The sequence below is a fragment of the Macrobrachium rosenbergii genome, chromosome 37 (genome assembly GCF_040412425.1).
Source record: "Macrobrachium rosenbergii isolate ZJJX-2024 chromosome 37, ASM4041242v1, whole genome shotgun sequence".
NCBI classification, from domain to species: domain Eukaryota; kingdom Metazoa; phylum Arthropoda; class Malacostraca; order Decapoda; family Palaemonidae; genus Macrobrachium; species Macrobrachium rosenbergii.
This window is the reverse complement of record NC_089777.1, coordinates 24,331,537-24,353,331: the sequence shown is the minus strand read 5'-3', so window position 1 is coordinate 24,353,331 and position 21,795 is coordinate 24,331,537. Positions and strand designations below refer to the sequence as shown.

The window sequence follows — 21,795 nt, the reverse complement described above, 5'->3', positions numbered from 1 at the left end:
ATCACTCTCTCATAAACTATTCGTCATCAAAATTTAGTTGAGAACTTTCACCCGAGGTCTGATCTATCGACAAAGTTCAGTTTTAATAATGCCATCTAAGGGGAAACTTCTGAACAACTCCTCCTGCGACACCCAACTCTCTCGGACAAACAGTGAGCTGGTGTAAACAGCAGCTAATATTAACTAGGAATGAGGCTTCTTTTGTACTCAGATTTGAAACCCCCCAGAAAAATGGAGGTTTCTTCATTTAATTGTTTCACATTGACAACAACTTCGTAGTGACCAGCTGAGATTAATTTAACAAAAACATATATATATATGTATGTATACATATATTATACATACATACATACATATATATATATATATATATATATATATATATATATATATATATAGAGAGAGAGAGAGAGAGAGAGAGAGAGAGAGAATACTGTACTATCACAGAAAAATATTGACTCAGAAACGGCTTGTAAGAGAGAGAGAGAGAGAGAGAGAGAGAGAGAGAGAGAGAGAGAGAGAGAGAGAGAGAGAGAGAGAATTATTCTTTCACAGAAAGAAACTGAATGCGAAAAGGTTTGGAGAGAGACAGAGAATTATTCTTTCATAGAAAGAAATTTAATTAGAGAGGGCTATTATAAAAGAGAGAGAGAGAGAGAGAGAGAGAGAGAGAGAAATTTTATTCTTTCCCGGAAAGAAACTGAATCACAAAACCTACGTCAACTGTGCTTCAGTTGACCGCCTCCCCACCAAAAGACTTACTTTCACATCTGAGAGCTGGTTTGTTGGTCATAGGCTTGCTACAGACATCGCACGTGGCCGAGTTGCTGTAGCAGACAGCCACGAAGTGGTGGGAGCTCTTCTTGAATTTGTCTTTGTCCTGTGGAAGGAGGAAATGAAATTAATATTAATAATTCACAAACAAATTGTGACGAAAAATAAATTTAAACGAAGAGTTTCAGCTTAACAGGTGTAGGTAGTCTTGCCATCGCAGAATGTATAATGGACATCAGCACATTTCTCTCTCTCTCTCTCTCTCTCCATTATCGATAAAGTACTCACTCTTTTACTTAAACATAAGAACACTTAGGAATACAGTCCAAATCAAGAAGGAATAACCTCATCAATACAAATTATTAATAATTTCATGTGAGACAAGACCACAATACTGTTACGCAAACTCCCACAAAACCAATTACCCGCATAATGGAAAATGACGATTCAAAATAAGCAGAATAATACTTTAACATTTCAACATGACAATTACATTCGACACAGACTCAGTACAGGAGAAAAATTTTACGGTAAATTTTCCTACAAAACTGCGGGACATTGTCCTTGATCGTCAAACAGATGATGATGTCTGAGTTACAGAATGGTTGCAGTGCTGTTTTAATTATCCCGAAGTTTCAACTACGTTTGTGTACGTGAATGTTTGTGTGTTGACCGAAATATAATTATTTGTGCTTTGATATACTCTTTTCATTATCCCCGTTATTTATATAGAAACATCATCAAAGTGGCAACGTGTCATAACGAAGCATAAAACTCTCAAAGCTCGTGGTGGGAGACTCTCACAAAAACGTGTCTCCCAAGGAGCAAGAAAGGTCTCGTATGCGTTAACTGGTAAGTGAGCATCGTTCGCATTATATAAATACACTTTCCACTACTCCTCACAATTCCAAGGTAGGTACTTAGGCACGACCGCTTTTACTACGCCGGCCCTAAAAAGGACAGACTTAGAATTTAACAGCAAGTGCAAAAGAACAAAGGCTTGAAATACGTAAAAGACGTGGCTAAAAAACTGAAGAACGTGGCTACCAAGACAAAATCAAGAGAGATGCTACAAGTTTAAAACCTGGAAAGATGCTGTAAGGTTAAAATCCGAAAAGATGCTACAAGGTTAAAATCCGGAAAGATGCTACAAGGTTAAAATCCGGAAAGATGCTACGAGGTTAAAATCCGGAAAGATGCTGCAAGGTTAAAATCTGGAAATATACTACAAGGTTAAAATCCTGAAATATGCTACACGGTTAAAATCTGGAGAGATGCTACAAGGTTAAAATCTGGAAAGATGCTACAGGTTAAAATTTGGAATGGAAATGCAAATAAAAGGATTAAGAACGGCGTTGTAAAAAAAAAAATAAGAAAAAGATGCAAATAGTAAAGGAAGAAGCAAAAAAACCCAGTAAAGGATAGAGACAACAGGAAAAAGCGACTAAAATGACCGTGGTTAATTCATAAGTGGACTAGGCCACAAATAATCTTCCTGAGAAATATTCACGAATGAATGGATAATGCATAAATGCAAAATTGTATTCATGAATGAATGTGCAATGAATGAAAAAGATATTTTTCTTTACAGAATAATGGATGATGATAAGTGTCACAATGAACAATGCATGAGAAGAAACAACAAAAAAATGAGTAAAAAAAAAATGGATGCATACATGAAAAGAACAGATCCTGATGAACAAAAAAAAAACAAATACTTTTTAAATGAAAATGGAATCTAGGTTAAAAGGCCAGGTAAATATCAAGCTTAATTATATATGTTAATTACTTTTTTTTTTTACTTTGCTGTCAAAGGGTTAAACAATATACAACACATGAGGTCGGGTAGAGGGAAAAGCGGGGAAGGGGGGAGGAGGAGGAGAGGGGGGAGGAGGAGAGGGGGGAGGAGGATAAAGGGTTAAGGGAAAGCATAAATAAATAACGAGCTTAAGCAGCATCATTAATCTCCAACATCACCCACATACCAATTTCAGTACAATAAGCCTTACCCAACCTCATCCCCTCCACCAAATCTCCAACACACACCTCAATTACTCCTCCAGCATTATCTCCCACGATCCCCCCCCCCCCCAACCTCCCTCATCCCCCGGCAATCTCCCAGTCACCAACGAACAATTGGAAGAATGTTTATTTTTTAAGATACGTCACCCCGGCTGTTACGTAAGCTGAACAAATGCCTGAAAGTCATTAAAAAGATGTGAAAACTTTGAAATGATCCACTGAAGACAAAAAGAGACTTCCCCCCTCCCCCCTTGGACTACGTAAGGGTCGACAGGAACAACTTTCAAAAAAAAAAAAAAACCGAAAGGAAAAGATGAAGCCTAAGTTTCCTCAATGATATGGAATTCTTTCGTAGGATCAATTACAAGGATTAAAAGTTGACAACTTTGGGGTTACTGGGTTTGATCACTCCTTCGTCTCAAGCTACTATGTGGAATTCTCTTCCTTCCTCTGCATTTTCTAAAGATTTCAACCTGCATCTGTTAAGGAGACTTGTCTCTCTCTGTCATCTTGCAAGATTAAAAGTCCACTGACACCTCTTTCTTGCGGTGACAAATTGATTTCGGTAGTCGAGGCAGTCTTGATCTCTTAACCCGTGGAGAGAGAGAGAGAGAGAGAGAGAGAGAGAGAGAGAGAGAGAGAGAGAGAGAGAGAGAGAGAGAGAGAGAATGGATACTCGCACAGTCTCATCATTATGTATTTCTGTCAAAAATTACCTGAAGGTCAGTATGGCAAAGGGAAAACCCTGCCACGAAGCATCAATCAGAATAGACAGATTAGTTTTTTTTTTAATATTCAGTATTACACTTCGTGCAGAAGGAGGACTTTCGAGTAAAAAAAAAAAAAAAAAAAAACTTCTGAGAATTTCACTGAAGTTGCGTCGAATGTTCAGAATTCTGACAAGACGGAAACTTTTCCAAACCTAAATACATTTCAGACTTACTGACAAGGAGGCAAGTTTCGGTCACGAAGTTATATGAAAGAAACTGATTTTTAATTATGGAAGCTTCTCATTCAAAGGTACAGAAGCAGACTGGGTGATACAATGGAGGTCTTCTGGTGATACGGAAGTTTCATGAGGGTGGAAGACGCATTTTATAATCGGAATTTTGCCTTCAATATTCAAAATGGAAAGTGCTTTACGAAAGGTTTGTGAGTTTAAAATACTGAGAAGAATAAAATGTCGAAAAATCATAAGTTTTATGAAAACCATTTCGATTTTACTGAGTTTAATTCCATGATCTGAAAAGACATTCTTTGATATGACGAACATTTTTGAATCGCAGCTGTAACAAAAAATGATTGAAAAGGAAAAGAAAGATGCATTGGAATCTACAAAAACGCGGCATTTCTCTTTTTTGCAGCAGAATTTAACAATGAAAAAATGTTAGTTTTTTGAAGTAAAACAAAATTCTCCACACAGTTTGGGAAAATTAAATAAATTTATATAAATCTGGCACGCGATAACTGATAGAACAATTATATACCTAAACACTTGTGCTGAAAATTTATATACCAAGCTAACAACATAAACATACCTAATAAGAACTTCCAAGTCAAATCATAACTAAACATATCTTCTGAGATTTTTCATATTCGTATAAATACTGTATCGGCCATGGTGAACCCACAACCGACCACAGGGGTTGCAATGAGTTCCAAGAGCTATCGCTGCCTAAAACTAAAAATTTTTCTCTTACAAACGTTATATATAACTAACATCTTTCCTGTTGCAAATATTATATGTAAGTCTACGCTGGAGCCTTCCCATCTCACTGCCCCAGCTGTTTATAACCACTCACCAGCGAAGGCTGTGGGACTAAAATACAAAAATCCAGATTTAACTTCCATAAAAAACTTACTTACTTCTATGGCCTCTCCCCAATCTTTTGCAAACCACCTGCTACCGTCATCCGTTCTGTTCATTTTCCAACAACTATAAGAAGTTTAAAAAAAAATTTTTAAATAAAGACCATTCAACGGGCCTGAAGACCCTGACACTCCGTGTAATGGGCCACATTGGGGCACGAGAGACCATCGGATAAGGTGGCACGTATAGTGTCTATACGAGTATGATGGGGTGGTCCATTTTCTCTATCGTACTGAAAAGAGCCTCTTTCGTTCCGCTGGCAGTAAAATTATCGTGAAAAGGGAAAGAGAAATAGATTTTTTTCCATCCGTACAGGCAGTAAATGGGTGAAAAGAGAGAGAGAGAGAGAGAGAGAGAGAGAGAGAGAGAGAGAGAGAGAGAGAGAGAGAGAGAGAGAGAGAAATATCGACGCCAGAAATATGCTGATGAAATGGGAAAATAATATGATTATAAAATGGACAAAAAAATATGCAAAAAAAAAAAAAGGACAGGAATGACAGTATGGAAAAAGGAGAGAGATAAAATGGAATGAAAAGAGTATGAGGGGGACTGATGAGCGGAAATGTTAGAACACTTATTACTTAATGGCTTGAAGTGCAATTCCTACTTCTGTTATTGCACGAAATGTTATTGCATGTTAAGGCAAGTAGTAGTTTGCGTTTTATCATTATCTTACAGCAGAAAAAATGCCAGTTTTATTACATTTCACTTTTATACATTAACACAGGTCATAAACAGGAAATATTAAAAGCATGCCATAATATTTTCTTCAATCATTTGAACATTAAATGGTCAACAATTCAATTTTCACAAAGAAAAACGTTCTGGATTTTTAAAACTTCTTTTTAATTTTAAAGGCTCGCCATCTAAAATGAAAACAGCGCATTCCAACTAAAAACAGCTGTCAGAAGGCGGTCACGAAATCCTTGGAGCAACTGACAAGGAAAATGATTAATCAGCCTAATATAGGAAAATCGAAGCCAAAAGTGTCGTTAACTGACACTTGTTTTTTTCATCCGACTAAATCTTCTACGGAAGAATTTGACGGAAACTCATAATTATGGAAGATGCTTTCTAATCATTCAGACAAATTAATTTTGTTTTAACATTTTTACTGAACTGCCTCTATAAGAAGGGAATTAAAATGGTGTGATGGGTCCTAGGTCCCCATCAATTTTTCGAAGTGAATTACATAATACCCATTTTTCCATTTTTAATCAGAGCAACAAATGCTTAACTGTATACAATACGTGAAATATATTACTGTGATAAGCACTCATAAAAATGAAAAAAATTGCCTTAACACGACTAAAAAGCCTCTGAATATCAGAGTTAAAACATAAGCGTTATCGAGACTGGCACCAGCCATTAGGAATCAGGAGCAAGCGGCAATTTGCGCAAAGAGGCACAGGTCATTGTCATGATGGACTGACTCTATGATATCTGAACTTAAAAAAATATAAACCACTTTCATATCCAAAAATTACTTACTTACTTCGAGTCTTGGCTATGGCGGCGATGAGCTGTTAGATACAGCTTTGTTTCTCAAGAAATTAGGTTCCTAAATGTATGTTTATAATATCCTTTCATTATGTATATATGTATGTTTGCATGTATGTATATACACACATATACATATATGCATACATACATATACAGAATGTGTCTTTCTAAAATCTAGCGCCAAGAAGAAAAAAATAAATCAAAGTTGGTTTCTTTAAAGAATTGTTTAGTCTGGCGCCGCGTTCGATTCCCAGACCCGGACCGGCCAATGAAGAATTAGAGGAATTTATTTCTGGTGACAGAAATTCATTTCTCGCTATAATATGGTTCGGATTCCACAATAAGCTGTAGGTCCCGTTGCTAGGTAACCAATTGGTTCTCAGCCACGTAAAATAAATCTAACCCTTTGGGCCAGCCCTCTCTAGGAGAGCTGTTAATCAGCTCAGTGGTCTGGTTAAACTAAGGTATACTTAACTTAAAGAATTGTTTACAATACTAACCTAATTTTTTATACCCATATAAAAACATACCAAATTAACCTAACTCATTATGTTTCTTTGTTCCCGTAACCATATCGCTGAGAGAGAGAGAGAGAGAGAGAGAGAGAGAGAGAGAGAGAGAGAGAGAGAGAGAGAGAGAGAGAGAGAGAGATTCTCAGACAACCCTCTCGTGAGAAAAATGTCCCAGACGCATTTGGATTGGCCTAAAAGCCTTTGATCCGCAGGATAAGGGGGGTTGTACGCCAAGGGCTTAGGCAAGCGTCTGGTGAATTTTATTTGTATCTTTATACAAAACAAATGACTTCTTATTTATAAGCAGGGGATCACAGACTCAAGTATGAACAGACGACTGCAGATTTTGACGTTCAGGTAATACTTTAAAACTGAAGCTTTTGATTTAATGAAAGTAAGGGGTATACACATATGGTGCTCGTATATTCTTACGTATTTGCATCCGAAAAGCACAGGCACTCAGAGAGGGTATTCCTATATCGCATTTTGGGCAATTTTACCAAAACGGTACAGATATACATAACAGTGAGTAAGCCCATATTCCCTTGTGTATTTTCATCCAATAGTTACAGAAATACACAAGCACAGTGTATTCACACTTCCCCGTTTTGAATATTTTCACCTCTCAGATAAGGGCGTACACAAAAAGGGTGTATTACCATGTGATCAGGTTGTTTTCTCAAAAAGCTCACAGACTATTAAAAAAGGCATTCACGCAGTCCCATTTGGGAGTTTCACCCAAAAGATAAAAGATATAGGCATACAAAAAATATTCCATTGTCCTCTTTGGAGTAATGTAATCTATTACATGTGGCAGAAACAAGGTTAAGTTCCTTTGGGTATTTTCACCCACAAGGTACAAACATGAATACAAAAAGAGGTTCTCTCTGATTCGGTATGGATGTACCCATTTAAATAATAATAGATAAGTACATACATGCATACATACACCAACTGAGGGTAGTCAAATTCCTTTTTCCCACTGTAATTTCTTCTAACTAATTCTCACACTCATACACACACATATATGAGCATTAAGCTACAAATGTCCTTCAATATCCAATTCGTTCTACCTCGGAAATAATATATTTTCATATATATTACCCGAAGGGGAATTTTTTAGTTGATAATAAGTTCGTCGTCTCGTGGGCTCGAACCACGGGAGACAAGAACTCAGGAATACAATGACGCGAACTGGATATTAAAGGACATTTGTAGCTTAACGTTTGTACATGAATCACGGTGATGTGATAAAATTCATTCATATATATAATATATACATACATACATACATACATGTGTGCGTGTATATGTATGTATATATATATATATATATATATATATATATATATATATATATATATATATATATATATATATATATATATATATATATATATATATATATATATATACACACACACAGACAAACATAGTATTCCCATCTGAAAAAATCGAAATGCCAGCGAAAAATAAAGCAAAAACACTAAGAAATTTCACCCCACATTTCCCCCCTATAATCCTATAATTAACTAAACCATAAAAATAAAAAAAATTATTCAAAATAAAAAACTAAAAAAAAAAAAACAAGAAAAAAAAATAGCCGAAATCTTACCTTCCTCTTCCTGAAGAAGATTGACCCGCGCTTTCTTCTCTTGCGAGATTCCGGGTCGTCTTCGTACTGGTAATTAGATCTGGAATGGAAAGAAGAAGAGAATAAAAACGGCTTCCACAATCTGACACTTTTAATTTAAAAAAAAAAATTCTACTTCTCTCTCTGAGGTATGAATAACATGTTATGGCGCTCTAACGCACGGTGATGGAAGAATGAAGATATTAATTTAGGATACGGAATAACGAAGGAGAAAGAAGATGGAAATGGGAAAATATAGAGGAAGGAAAAAAAAAAGGTCACTTAAAAATATTTATCCTTTGAACAGTTTCATAGAAGTGGCATTAGCAGTGGTTGCAGCTGTAGTAAAATTAGTATGCTTAATTAAATAATTTTCTATGTACAGTTAATTAAATTAAATAGAATTCTTTGATAATTTCATAACAGGAGTACAATAGAAGTAGGAACTCGTCTTCATTATGATATATGATGGTAATAACGTACTGATGATAATAATAGTAAAACTCTACTCAATCAATCATCGTTAAAAATAAAATATACACTAACATATCTAATACAGTAGTGGCAATACTAGTTTAAAAATGGTAACAGTAAAATAGTAACCATAGTGAAAAATTGTAATGTGAAGCTGCTTGCCCCACGCCCTTCTCCACCTTGTTTGCAACCCACCACGGACTGCTGCCTACCAGGTACATAACAGCGTAGGTATGGAGAAGTAATGGTAATTTATCAGGAAAGGTGGTTCACCGGTTCTGCAAGAATCGTTCTCGACGTTATTGCTAATGAGAAGCTGATAACCACTGGACCACTTACCATTATTATTATTAGTACACAGAAGAACAGCATTCAGTGACCGCAAAAAATCCGTCTGACCCATACTCCCTACTCCCCAGGTTCAGATCTGAGTCTCTTAATATAATAACTATGCTAATACACACAAACAAAATCAACCGAAATATAAACACAAACATCCCTGTACAGAAGTCATAATATATAATGTTAAAACATCAAAAAGACGAACGAACCAAGAAGCATAATATATATAAATATACACACATATGTATATCAGAAGAGCCTAAATCATTATTGTGAAACTCGAGAGTGGAACAGGTTGGACCTTCATAACGGCACCTCATACACCGCGCTGTCATTTACTTCGACCGCTTTATTAGAGAGAGAGAGAGAGAGAGAGAGAGAGAGAGAGAGAGAGAGAGAGAGAGAGAGAGAGAGAGAGAAACGCATCACTTGCATCACGCTCACTTATGTCACGAACAGCGATCATTCGCTGCGCGCAAGGGCGTCTGGATTATGTTCATTACTCAGATTCATAATCTTCTTACGGTTAATTAGATAGATCAGGTTTAAAATTTTGAAATACTGTATAATTGTTAATTCACGAGGAGATTATTAGTTATTAAAAATTATACTTAATCAGATAAGAACAGCTTTGGCTAAGCTGAGATTAGGTGTGTACACACACACACACACACACACACAAACACCCACACAGACACAGACACACACACAGCGAGACAGAGAGAGAAGAAAAAGCCACTCAAGCTATGATGACTGATTACATAAGAGCTGTACAACTTTTTCACGAGCCAAGTTGAAGGGGAAAAGAAAAGACTTCAAATGCGAAAAAAGTAAATAAATAAAAAACAAAACATAAATAAATAAATAAATAAACTATTTCACTGTCTCACAAGTTTATCAATCCAAGGAGCAACCGTTCCGTCGACTCACGTTCCATCTACTGCCAAATTAAGGAGTTTCTTCCTCTCTTGTGCCACTTGATTCTAAAATCCTAGGTCTTCAAAGGGGGAAGAACTTTCGATTTACTGGGGTTAAGATCTGAGGTTTTTTTTTTTATCTCTTTTTCCTTAGATTTTTTTGTGTTTCTTCAATTATAGTTAATTAATGATAATTAACTTGCTGGCCACATCAACCTAAATTTATATATACATATACATATATATATATAATACATACATACACACACATATACATATACACATACATATATATATATATATACTGTATATATTTATAAACACGCACACACGACCATTTCTTATTAGTTTTTCTTAAATCTCAGATGACATTAAGCCGCAGGCAGAATTTTTGTGGTATTCAGATTTTCACTAAAGCAAAATTTATCTTGAAAATAACAAAATCTTCTCTTCATTAACTTCTCAAGGGACCAAAAGTTTTACGAACCCAGTTATTCATTTACTCTGATAACAATGTTCTCCTCTAAAAAAAGATTAATTAATCTTGTCTACGCAAATATATATATAAGCTCGGAAACCGTGGGCAGATCACACACAATTCGACATTACTAACAAAAGTTATTTTTCCTAGTTGGTATAGAAAGTATTATTATTATTATTATTATTATTACTTTTATTATTATTATTACTGTAGGTCAATTTCAAACAAGACAGATAGTCGACATATAAAGATAAAATGAACTTAGAGAAGACCAGTGAACATTACAATAAATATGACGGAGAAAAATATGAACATTTAAAGTTAAGTGAATATTACAATTAATATGACAAAGAAACAAATGAACATTGCGAAGACAGGTGAACACTAGGGACAGTAAATATGACAAAAAGAAAATAAGGAAAAGTTAAGACCATCCTTCTCTCCTTCTCTCTATCAGCTTTACTGATATACAAATACGACTGAAATAGAGAAAATTCCAACCGGGGCCTTCGTGACTATACCTGGTTAATTCAAAAGCTCCTCAAACGTTGCGTGATTTGCATAACGCAACACGTGACTATTATTAACTCAATTCAGTCTTGCTATAATCTCAATTCAAGCTTCTCATTAAGTCCGTTCCTACGAGAAGACTCCCTTGCAGGTCAACGTGCAGAACGTGCAGTCGGTTTCATCGACAAGAAACAGACTGTTGTCAGGGTCAAAACGAAGCGCAAGAGCGCGCGCGCACAAACACACACACACACTATATATGTATATGTGTATATATATATATATATATATATATATATATATATATATATATATATATATATATATATATATATATATATATATATATAATGAACATACATACGTACGTGCATAAGATGAAATAAAAAGACATCAGCAATGCAATATTACGTTGGACGGTATCTTTATATCTCCCTCTTCAAAGAACAGTAGTTTTGGTTAATTACTTAGGAGCGCCACACGTACAAAAATTTCTAAACAGCAAGCAATTAAGCTACATGGGGTTCACTGAATTCCAGTGCGCCCCGGGGATCAGGAGTGTTCTTTTTTGAAAACGTACACAGAGATGTAAAGTTAATCTTACCAGGTTTTCATGACTCTTGTGACAGATAGGCGTTAGAGTTTTTACACCAAAACAGCTTTGGGTATATGACCTTTGAAACGACGCGAACTTCCATCAACAATCTGCGATGTATCACAGTTTACACTGAAGTTGATTTATGGTAATTTGGCTGTAAGGGGAGTTGGAGCGGTTGGACAGCAAGATTGAAGAAAGGCAAAGTAAAAGATTAAAACTGGATGCAGATAAGGGCCAAAGGATGTTGCAAACAACCTTTAGTGATGCCTACAGGGCACCACATGAGGTGCACTGACGGCACTCCCCCACAACCCCCATGTAGAATACTGTACTTGGCATTACTTGTAGGTTTAAAAATGACAGAATTATGATGCACGTATTTTTCCAACCGATTTTTCCCGGGGTCGGGTTTCCACTAAACCCGAATAACGATTAAGTATTGCACCCCCCTATAAAAATATCCCGTATATGCCAATATCTTCAGGAGGTGCCTTCAATATTTGTGTAGCCAGAAGCAAGTTAATTACCTTATCCTCAAGTTACGCTAAACCTCTCGAAGCCATCGAAGCGTGGAATTTTTATTTCACTCCTCCGTTTTTCTTATGGTTTCTCGGGAAAGATAATCCGGTTAGTCTCTGATGTCTGATGTCACCAGACAGTTCAGTCTACGAATTATGGATTTTTCGTGATTGATTGATTTATAGATTTTAGGCATGCATGCCAAGCGCTGGGGCAACTTAAGCCATTCAGCGCTGAAACGGAAATTGACAGTGAAAAAGTTTGATAAGTGTAACAGGAGGAAAACCTTGCAGTTGCACTATAGATCAATTGTTAGGAGACGGTGGACAGTAAGATAGAAGAAAGAGAATATGAACGGAGGTACAGTAAAAGGAATGGAAGAAGTTGCAGTTAGGGGCCGAAGAAAGCTGCAAAGACCCTTAAATAATACCTACATTGCACCGCATGAGGTGCACTGACGGCGCTACCCCGCTACGGGGGATTTTTCATGGGTTACAGCTCCATTACGGCACAACACTGATTTATGAAAGCCCCTTTTTTAATGAGGTGGTCTGAGAATTTGAGAAAAGGCAGCTGGTCATTAATTATTTTATAATTCTGTTACCTTATACTCAGGGTAACAAAACCTTAGTGGGTATGTTTGCTTGCCAGCTAAACCTTTTTCAAGTATGAAGACAACTTTTAGATAGGGAAGTGCAATATATATTCCCCTCCTCTAAAGTTACACTCCTTTATTTCCCAATATCAAATCACTTCCAGCCATTCAGTACAGTTTTGCTACAACTGTCTATAAACTCCACTAAAGTATAAACTAATTTCCCAGTTGACCTTTAACCTCTATAAGTACGACCTTGACCCCACTCTGCTCATTGACATCATTGGTGGATTATGCCTGTCAAATATGAAGTCACCATCTCGTTTGATTCGAAAGTTATAAAAGTTATGGCCAAAGCTGGACTGCTATTTGATCTTTGCCCTGAAAAGTCAAATATTTATATTCCTATATCTCCCAAATGTAATCAGTTCTTTGATAAAACTGTCTTTCAAAATTCACACAACTTCTGCGTAATCTTGTTAACGAATGGCAAAAAAGTACCAAAAATAACTAAAAAAGTTAACACTTGAAGTACATTAAAGTCAGCGGTACAGGAGTTTAAAAAAAATAAGAGAACGTTTGTATGGCTAAGAAAAAAACATTCTAACACATAATATTACAATTGAAAAATAATCTATCGCATGATTTCCACGTTCTATTACCTTCCGAAAGTCATCTGACCCTTGACGTTTGACACAAATCAATAGTCATTTCATTACCGGGAACTATATGGCTTTTGGGAAATTTACGACACGTCGGGGTCCAATTGCCGTTAAAATAACTTTTCAATGCTAATGTACTCCCTGATTCAGGAGCCTCCCCCAACGGCATTCAGGATTCATGTGATGTGCTCTCTCTCTCTCTCTCTCTCTCTCTCTCTCTCTCTCTCTCTCTCTCTCTCTCTCTCTCTCTCTCTCTTCTCTCTCTCTCTCCTCCCGAAACTAAAAGGGTGTTTCTTCTGGCGTCAACACTTCTAAAAGGAAAAAAGTTCAACAAATAACCAGGTCCCTAATTCACTACTTAGGTCAGCTGAGGCACAGAATATTTATGAAAAGGGACCATAGCGTTCTTTCCTCATCCGGGTTCCGCGATCGAACGAAGCGTCATACAATTGGGTCAAGTCCGAGTTACAACTTGAAATGGGTATTTCAGAAAATAAGTATTTGAAAAAATAAGAATTTAAAAACATTTCGAAAAATAAGTATTTCAAAAGTAAGAATTCAAAAATATTTCAAAAAATAAGTTTCAAAAATAAGCATTTCAAAAATAATTATTCACAAAAAATACGTATTTCATGAAATAATTATTCATAAAAATACGTATTTCAAGAAACAATTATTTTATAAAATTTTCACAGAAAAAGGCAGAACGAGACAGCTCATATGAAGACGAAATAGCATTTACAATAAAAAAAATAGCATTTACAATAAAAAAAATAGCATTTACAATAAAAAAAAAATAGATTTAATACAAAAGCCAGTATATTTTTTTAAAACAAAGACCAGAGCTAAGGGGAAAAAAAACTCTATATTCAGTACCAGTAATTTTTCATTCCTAATCTGATTCCGCCAAAAAAAAAATAATAATAATAATAATAAAATCAGTTCAAGCCTTACGCAAATCATCTCGACCACATTAATTTCCTTTCCCATTTCGAAATCAATTCCGAATCGAACCTTATAAAATAACATTTATTTCAAAGCAACTAGAATTTTCTTTTTTTTTGCGTTTTGCATTTTTTTTACTAGAAATAATAACTTAGCGACAGCATCTGTCTAGAGTGACTAGAAGTATTAACTTAGCGACTACATTTGTCTAGTGACTACAAATGTTAACTTATCGACAGCATTTCTCTAGAGTGACTAGAAATATCAACTTAGTGACAGCATTTGCTTAGAGTTAAATGACCGTGGCATGCTAAGGAAACCTTATGAAAACATAATGCTCTTAAGAAAGGTGACCTTACATGAGATTAGTGGGCGTGTGGAGTCTCTCTTCATCGGATGCGAGTTGTATTTCCTACCAAAATGTTCTTCATTTCTCTCGAATGAGAGAGAGAGAGAGAGAGAGAGAGAGAGAGAGAGAGAGAGAGAGAGAGAGAGAGAGAGAGAGAGAGAGTCAGTCAGTCTTGTCGGAACAGATATTCCTTAACAAAATCCATGAAACAAGACATAACATATTCATTATATTTCAAACAAACATAATAGAAATTGTCATGATAGAATTACATGAAGCAAAGCTTAAATCTGCTACCTCGGTATATCTCCGTTGGAGAATCGATATTATATATGATATATATATATATATATATATATATATATATATATATATATATATATATATATATATATATATATATATATATATATAGATGCACGTGACTTCAGTGCATAAGCGAATCCCACAAGAAAATGACAGGCAGAAGTTTAGTACCAAGCGCTTTCAAATTTATTAACGCACATCGTCTGGGCATCCCGATAATTTTAAATTTTTCAGTATACGCTTACGCTAACGACGTACGCAATATACAACACAACTAAACGGGAAAATTTCAAACAATTAAAAACTATTGTCTAGTTTCGCTGCAACACCGAACCATCATCGGTTTAGTTAAAAATTCTTTAAAGCTGAAATTTTAGTAAGCGCGTCTTAACAAGTATCATTTCGTTCAGCTCAAATGGAGCTCTTCTGAGCTCCTTTGTTCAGTAAGCTCTTCCGTGCGTGTCATCCGTTCCATCATAGATATATATATAAAGCTGATGTGTTGCTTAATGTCCCTGCTTAGGTTGCCTGAGGCACAATGACCTCCTAACCTCTACATATCACCTTTCTTTTTACCAGGAAAAGTGTGTTTGTGTCAGGGAAGGTTAAGGTTACACACACACACACACACACACACACACACACACACACACACACACACACACACACACACACACACACACATATATATATATATATATATATATATATATATATATATATATATATATATATATCACACATTACTACAGGTGAAAAATAAGAAAACGGGGTGTGGTCCTGACCGGTTATGACTTTATTTCAAGCCATTGACGAAGGACTGATACAGAGTGTGAGAAGTCACAAATATATATACTACAAGAACAGTACTAACGAACATACACACCCGTTAGAGGCTCCATATACCCACTCTGGCCGGTGTCGAGGTAGGAGTGGCCTTTAAAACTCATTTGGCTAAAATCACAATAGACTCAGGGGACATTGCTGATAAACAGACCATACCCCACTCAGATCCACACCTGACAGGTGTCATGGAGGCGGAGTTTGAAACTCATTAACCTTACTACCCTCGTACTGTGTTTACAAATATGATAATCCTATTTTCATATATCTCTACTGCCTACCTTAAAGTTTAAACAATTTACAAATTTCTTTTTGATATTAAAGGATCAAGTTTATACATCCCATTTGACTGATATTCATATTATGGTTGTAACTTTCTTTTTATGAAGTAGATTCAATGATGTTCCTTTCCAGTGCATTATTAGAATATACAATCCTTTGCCCCTTTCCCAGTTGATAGCATGATTGAACTCAATTAACATGTACAAATATATTTCACTGTTCCCTTGTGCATATCTCACAACATTTTTATGTTATGGCAAATGAATTCTTTTTTCCAGTGCTTTCCCGGTTTATATAATATAAAGTTGTCACAAGACTTACACGGAATTTTATATACACACCCTTTAATATTGTCTGGGAGTTCTTGATAAAATTTTTCATTGTTAGTACCATCAATTAAATTCACGATGGAAATGGAAAATGATGGGTGCTTACTGTTTCTGGATGTCCTCATACGAAGAAATAGTAGTGGGTTTAAATATAGTGTGTATAGAAAACCCACTAACATTTCTTCCTATGTGCATTTCTATTCTGGACAAAGCAATAAGGTTAAAAGTCAGTGTTTTCATCTATGTTTTTAAGAGCATTACGGTATGTAGCCCTGAATATATTGATGATGAAATAGATAAGATTAGGAATGCAGGCAAAAATTGAAATATCCTGATAGTGTATTAAACAGTGCATATGAAGGGCAAAAAGACTTTGTATCAAACCAGAAAGAACCTTACAACACAAAAATTTGCTTGTTCTGCCTTTATAATAATAGTATGAAAGATATCCTCATCTACTTAAGAATTTTGGTGTTAATGTCGCATTTAAGAACAATACAACAATGAAAAATGTACTTATCAAGAACTCCCAGACAATATTAAAGGGTGTGTATATAAAATTCCGTGTAAGTCTTAGACAACTTTTATATTGGCCAAACTGGGAAAGCACTGGAAAAAGAATTGAACAACATAAGAAATGTGTGAGATATGCACAAGGGAACAGTGGTATATTTGTACATGTTAGTGAGAACAATCATGCTATCAACTGGGAAGGGGCAAAAGGATTGTATATTCTAATAATGCACTGGAAAGGAACATCATTGAATCTAGCTTCATAAAAGAAAGTTACAACCATAATATGAATATCAGTCAAGGGATGTATAAACTTGATCCTTTAATATCAAAAAAGAAATTTGTAAATTGTTTAAACTTTAAGGTAGGCAGTAGAGATATATGAAAATAGGATTATCATATTTGTAAACACAGCATGAGGGTAGTAAGGTTAATGAGTTTCCAAACCTGCCTCCATGACACCTGTCAGGTGTGGATCTGAGGTGGGTATGGTCTGTTTATCAGCAATGTCCCCTGAGAGTCTATTGTGATTTTTAGCCAAATGAGTTTTAAAGGCCACTCCTACCTCGACACCGGCCAGAGTGGGTATATGGAGCCTCTAACGGTTGTGTATGTTCGTTAGTACTGTTCTTGTAGTATATATATTTGTGACTTCTCACACTCTGTATCAGTCCTTCGTCAATGGCTTGAAATAAAGTCGAAAACCGGTCAGGACCTACACCCTGTTTCTTATTTTTCACCTGTGGTAATGTGTGATAAATGAATCACGTAAAAGTGATAATAATCATATATATATATATATATATATATATATATATATATATATATATATATATATATATATATATATATATATATACAGTGTGCAAGAGAATTACACACACGTGAATTAAACACATTATCAAAGTAACGACTTCATCCAAATCAATCCGATCCGGGTCAATAATATACTAAAGAAAATACAGAACCACTCAAACATTTATAGAAAAGATGGTGTGAACAAACCAGAAATAAAAGAATAAAAGGAAATAAAAGAACAGAAGGGAATAAATAAAAGTCATAATCTTCGCTAAGCTTACTAGCGCAAGACTCTTAAGAAACTTAAGACATGATGAGAACTCTCTTTTCTAAAACAATTTTCCGGCTGTTCTGAATTTATGTAACGTGAAGCGGCAGACTCGGCCGCAGAGAGAGAGAGAGAGAGAGAGAGAGAGAGAGAGAGAGAGAGAGAGAGAGAGAGAGAGAGAGAGAGAGAGAGAGAGAGTTTACTAAATACCTTACAAAAGTAAAAAAACTGTTCTGCATGCACATTTAACATACATATTATTAAGGGGAGTATACATGGAGAGAGAGAGAGAGAGAGAGAGAGAGAGAGAGAGAGAGAGACGGTCTTCCCCACCGGCCCCATGGTAGAAATTTTCCATACACTCAAGAAGTCATTGAAATGAAAAACATTAAAGAACAAGACATTACACCATACCACCAAAATAAAAAAAATAAAATAAAGCCCTTATAAAATCATTGGAATAACGAAAGCCACACAGAATATGTAAATGATTTCGCTATTTTAATTAAAAAGATGCTGGTCGATAAATTACGAAGAACGTCCGATATGAAACGAACAAGTTACGATAATAAACTAGTTCAAATTACTGTACAATAGCAATAAACAGTTATTCCCCATATAATATCCAACAGTAATATGACAGAATTTATTGCCATCCAGATAACTTACGAGTATATATAGAGTGTTATATTTATCACAATAATTATTCAAGCAATACAGAATCAAGTCCCCAAGTAAACCGTCTAAAATTAACTCTCTCTCTCTCTCTCTCTCTCTCTCTCTCTCACACACACACACACACATACACACACAAACACACACACATACATTTATAAATGTATGTGCCTGCGCTCACGATTATTATCAAATCTTCAGATTTCTTGAGTTCCTTATTTCAATATATCAAATAATGTCTTCGCTCTATATCCAGTTTCTTGATACAGCCGTGATATAAATATTCTTCTACTTGATCATCTCTCACTGTCTATTTCACAAACACAAACACAAGCACAACCACATACACACACATACACACAAACAAAAGACCATCATCAAATCACGAAGTTTTTTTTTTTCGAAGGATTGCTTTAACTTCATTCATTTAATATCCACAACAATGTCTTTATTGCATCTCGACATCATGAAACCTTGCCTATTCTCTCTCACACTTATGGACAAGCCCAATAATCAAATTTCGTTATTAAATTATATATATATATATATACATATAACTACTGTGCATTCACACACACACACTTTGGGCTGACAATTATACAACAAATCTTCCTTTACGTGAAGACAACACGAGACTGGAACCCAGACTAGCCATAATCACCACTTGTGTATTCAAATGTTCTTACGAGAGAGAGAGAGAAAAAAGAGATACTTCAGTGTTCACAATAGCATATTGAAGTTTTTTAATTATATACAGCCTTTCAGAAAGCATATTTGGGATCTTCAGAGAGAGAGAGAGAGAGAGAGAGAGAGAGAGAGAGAGAGAGAGAGAGAGAGAGAGAGAGAGAGAGAGAGAGAGAGAGAGAGCTGTTTACTCTTTATGTATAGACAGTACTTATTAATGCCTTCTCGTTAAAGACAAAAATTTTACTCATAAAATAAAACTTTCACCGCAGAGAGAGAGACAGAGAGAGAGAGAGAGAGAGAGAGAGAGAGAGAGAGAGAGAGAGAGAGAGAGAGAGAGAGAGTAGAAGGTTTCACAATTTAATTTCTATCCCATCTCCTTTATTCTGCTCTTCACGGATTCTGCAAAAGGAGTCTCAAAATCATGACATTAAAACAAAATCTCGTTTACGAAGCCAAGATATATCAGGAAAGCTCTTTTAGAAAGAGTAAATACACAAAACTATTAAAGAAAATAATAAAACAAAGCTCTTTCTAACCGTAATCTTTACGCAATTAAGGGGCTCATTATATAAAAGATAAGGAAATATTACACAAAAGGACAGAGCATTTTTCATCATCTGGCCTGAGAGAGAGAGAGAGAGAGAGAGAGAGAGAGAGAGAGAGAGAGAGAGAGAGAGAGAGAGAGAGAGAGATTGTACCTCTTTCTATGTCAACTCACACGGGTACACTTCCATTGACATAACCCGGTTATTGTTATAGCATCATGAAACCTTGCCTAATCTCTCATTATGGACAACCCCAACGATCAAATATCGTTATTAAATTATATATTATTGTGTATTCACAAAAACACACACATATACACACATATATATATATATATATATATATATATATATATATATATATATATATATATATATATATATATATATATATATATATATATATATATATACATATAACATATATTTATTTTTTATTTTTTTATATTATTATTGTAGAAATTCTGTTATTGGGAGGCTTGCTGGAATAATCAATGTTCGTTTGTCCTGTCTCTTACGGATCTGTTCACTTGAAAATAACAACAACAGCAGTAGTTTTAATAATAATAATAATAATAATAATAATAATAATAATAATAATAATAATAATAATAATAATAGCAGCCTTAAAAACTCGCACCTATATTCCCCCTTCGAGGCTTCCAAGCCATTCAACAACAACAATAATAATAATAATAATAATAATAATAATAATAATAATAATAATAATAATAATAATAATAATAATAATAATAATAATAATAACAGAAAACACCCTCACCCCCATTCCAACCCAAGCTACGCTCCTCTATGCCAAGCCTAATTGGATGATGGCGGCAGCGTTTCGCCTTCAGGTAGAATATATATATATATATATATAAATATATAACGGCTGAGCCTTCTATTTGCATTCGACATCCAGAGCCCTTCTTCTGAGGCTACTCTGAGGAAGGTTTTCTTCGTTAGGAGAGACTCGGATGTGAAATGGCGTCTCAGCCTCCTTCCTTAAGTTGGGTAGGATTATTAGCGAGAAATGCTGGGATGGAACCTATTCTGAATGCTCTGTTTTGAATTCTCATTCTTAATGCTATAATCTTATTCTTTCTATGGGCTGTTTATTTTAGTTTATTAGTCTTAATGCTATAATCTCATTCTTTCTATGGGCTGTTTATTTAATTTTCTTAGTCTTAATGCTATAATCTCATTCTTTCTATGGGCTGTTTATTTTATTTTCTTAGTCTTAATGCTATAATCTCATTCTTTCTATGGGCTGTTTCCATGGGCTGTTTACTTTACTTTTTTGTACTCAATGCTATAATCTTATTCTTATCAAGGTTGAATGTTTTTAATTTTTTTTTATATCTACTTTTTTTATTATTGGGGGAATTCTGTTCCTGGGAGGCTTGCTGAAATAATTAATGCTATTTGTCCTGTTTCTTATGGATTTGTTCATTTAAACAATAACAACAACTAGCAGTAATAATAATAATAATAATAATAATAATAATAATAATAATAATAATAATAATAATAATAATAATAATACATTTAAAACCCTGTTTCTTATGGATTTGTTCATTTAACAACAACAACAACAACAACAATAATAATAATAATAATAATAATAATAATAATACATTTAAAACTCGACCAGATCAACTTATCAAAAAGTTTTATTATAATTATTATTATTATTATGATTATTATTAAAAAATACCCACAGTAGCATGAGTCTCGAAAAGGAGAAACAAATTCAAGTTATATATGAGAAGACATATTTAAAAATAAATCTGCAGAGATTTATTTTTATATATATGTACCCACATACAAGTGTGGATTTGTT

At 34.8% G+C, this 21,795-nt stretch overlaps 1 protein-coding gene across 1 annotated transcript in view; it reads right to left on the bottom strand.

Moving 5' to 3' along the window:
* cyst (rho guanine nucleotide exchange factor 18 cysts) overlaps nucleotides 1-21,795 on the bottom strand; it is a 1,099,804-nt gene that overhangs the window by 49,273 nt on the left and 1,028,736 nt on the right. Inside the window, 2 exon segments of the mRNA XM_067081809.1 lie at nucleotides 763-880; nucleotides 8,297-8,375. Of these exon segments, the coding sequence (XP_066937910.1) occupies nucleotides 763-880; nucleotides 8,297-8,375 (197 nt within the window).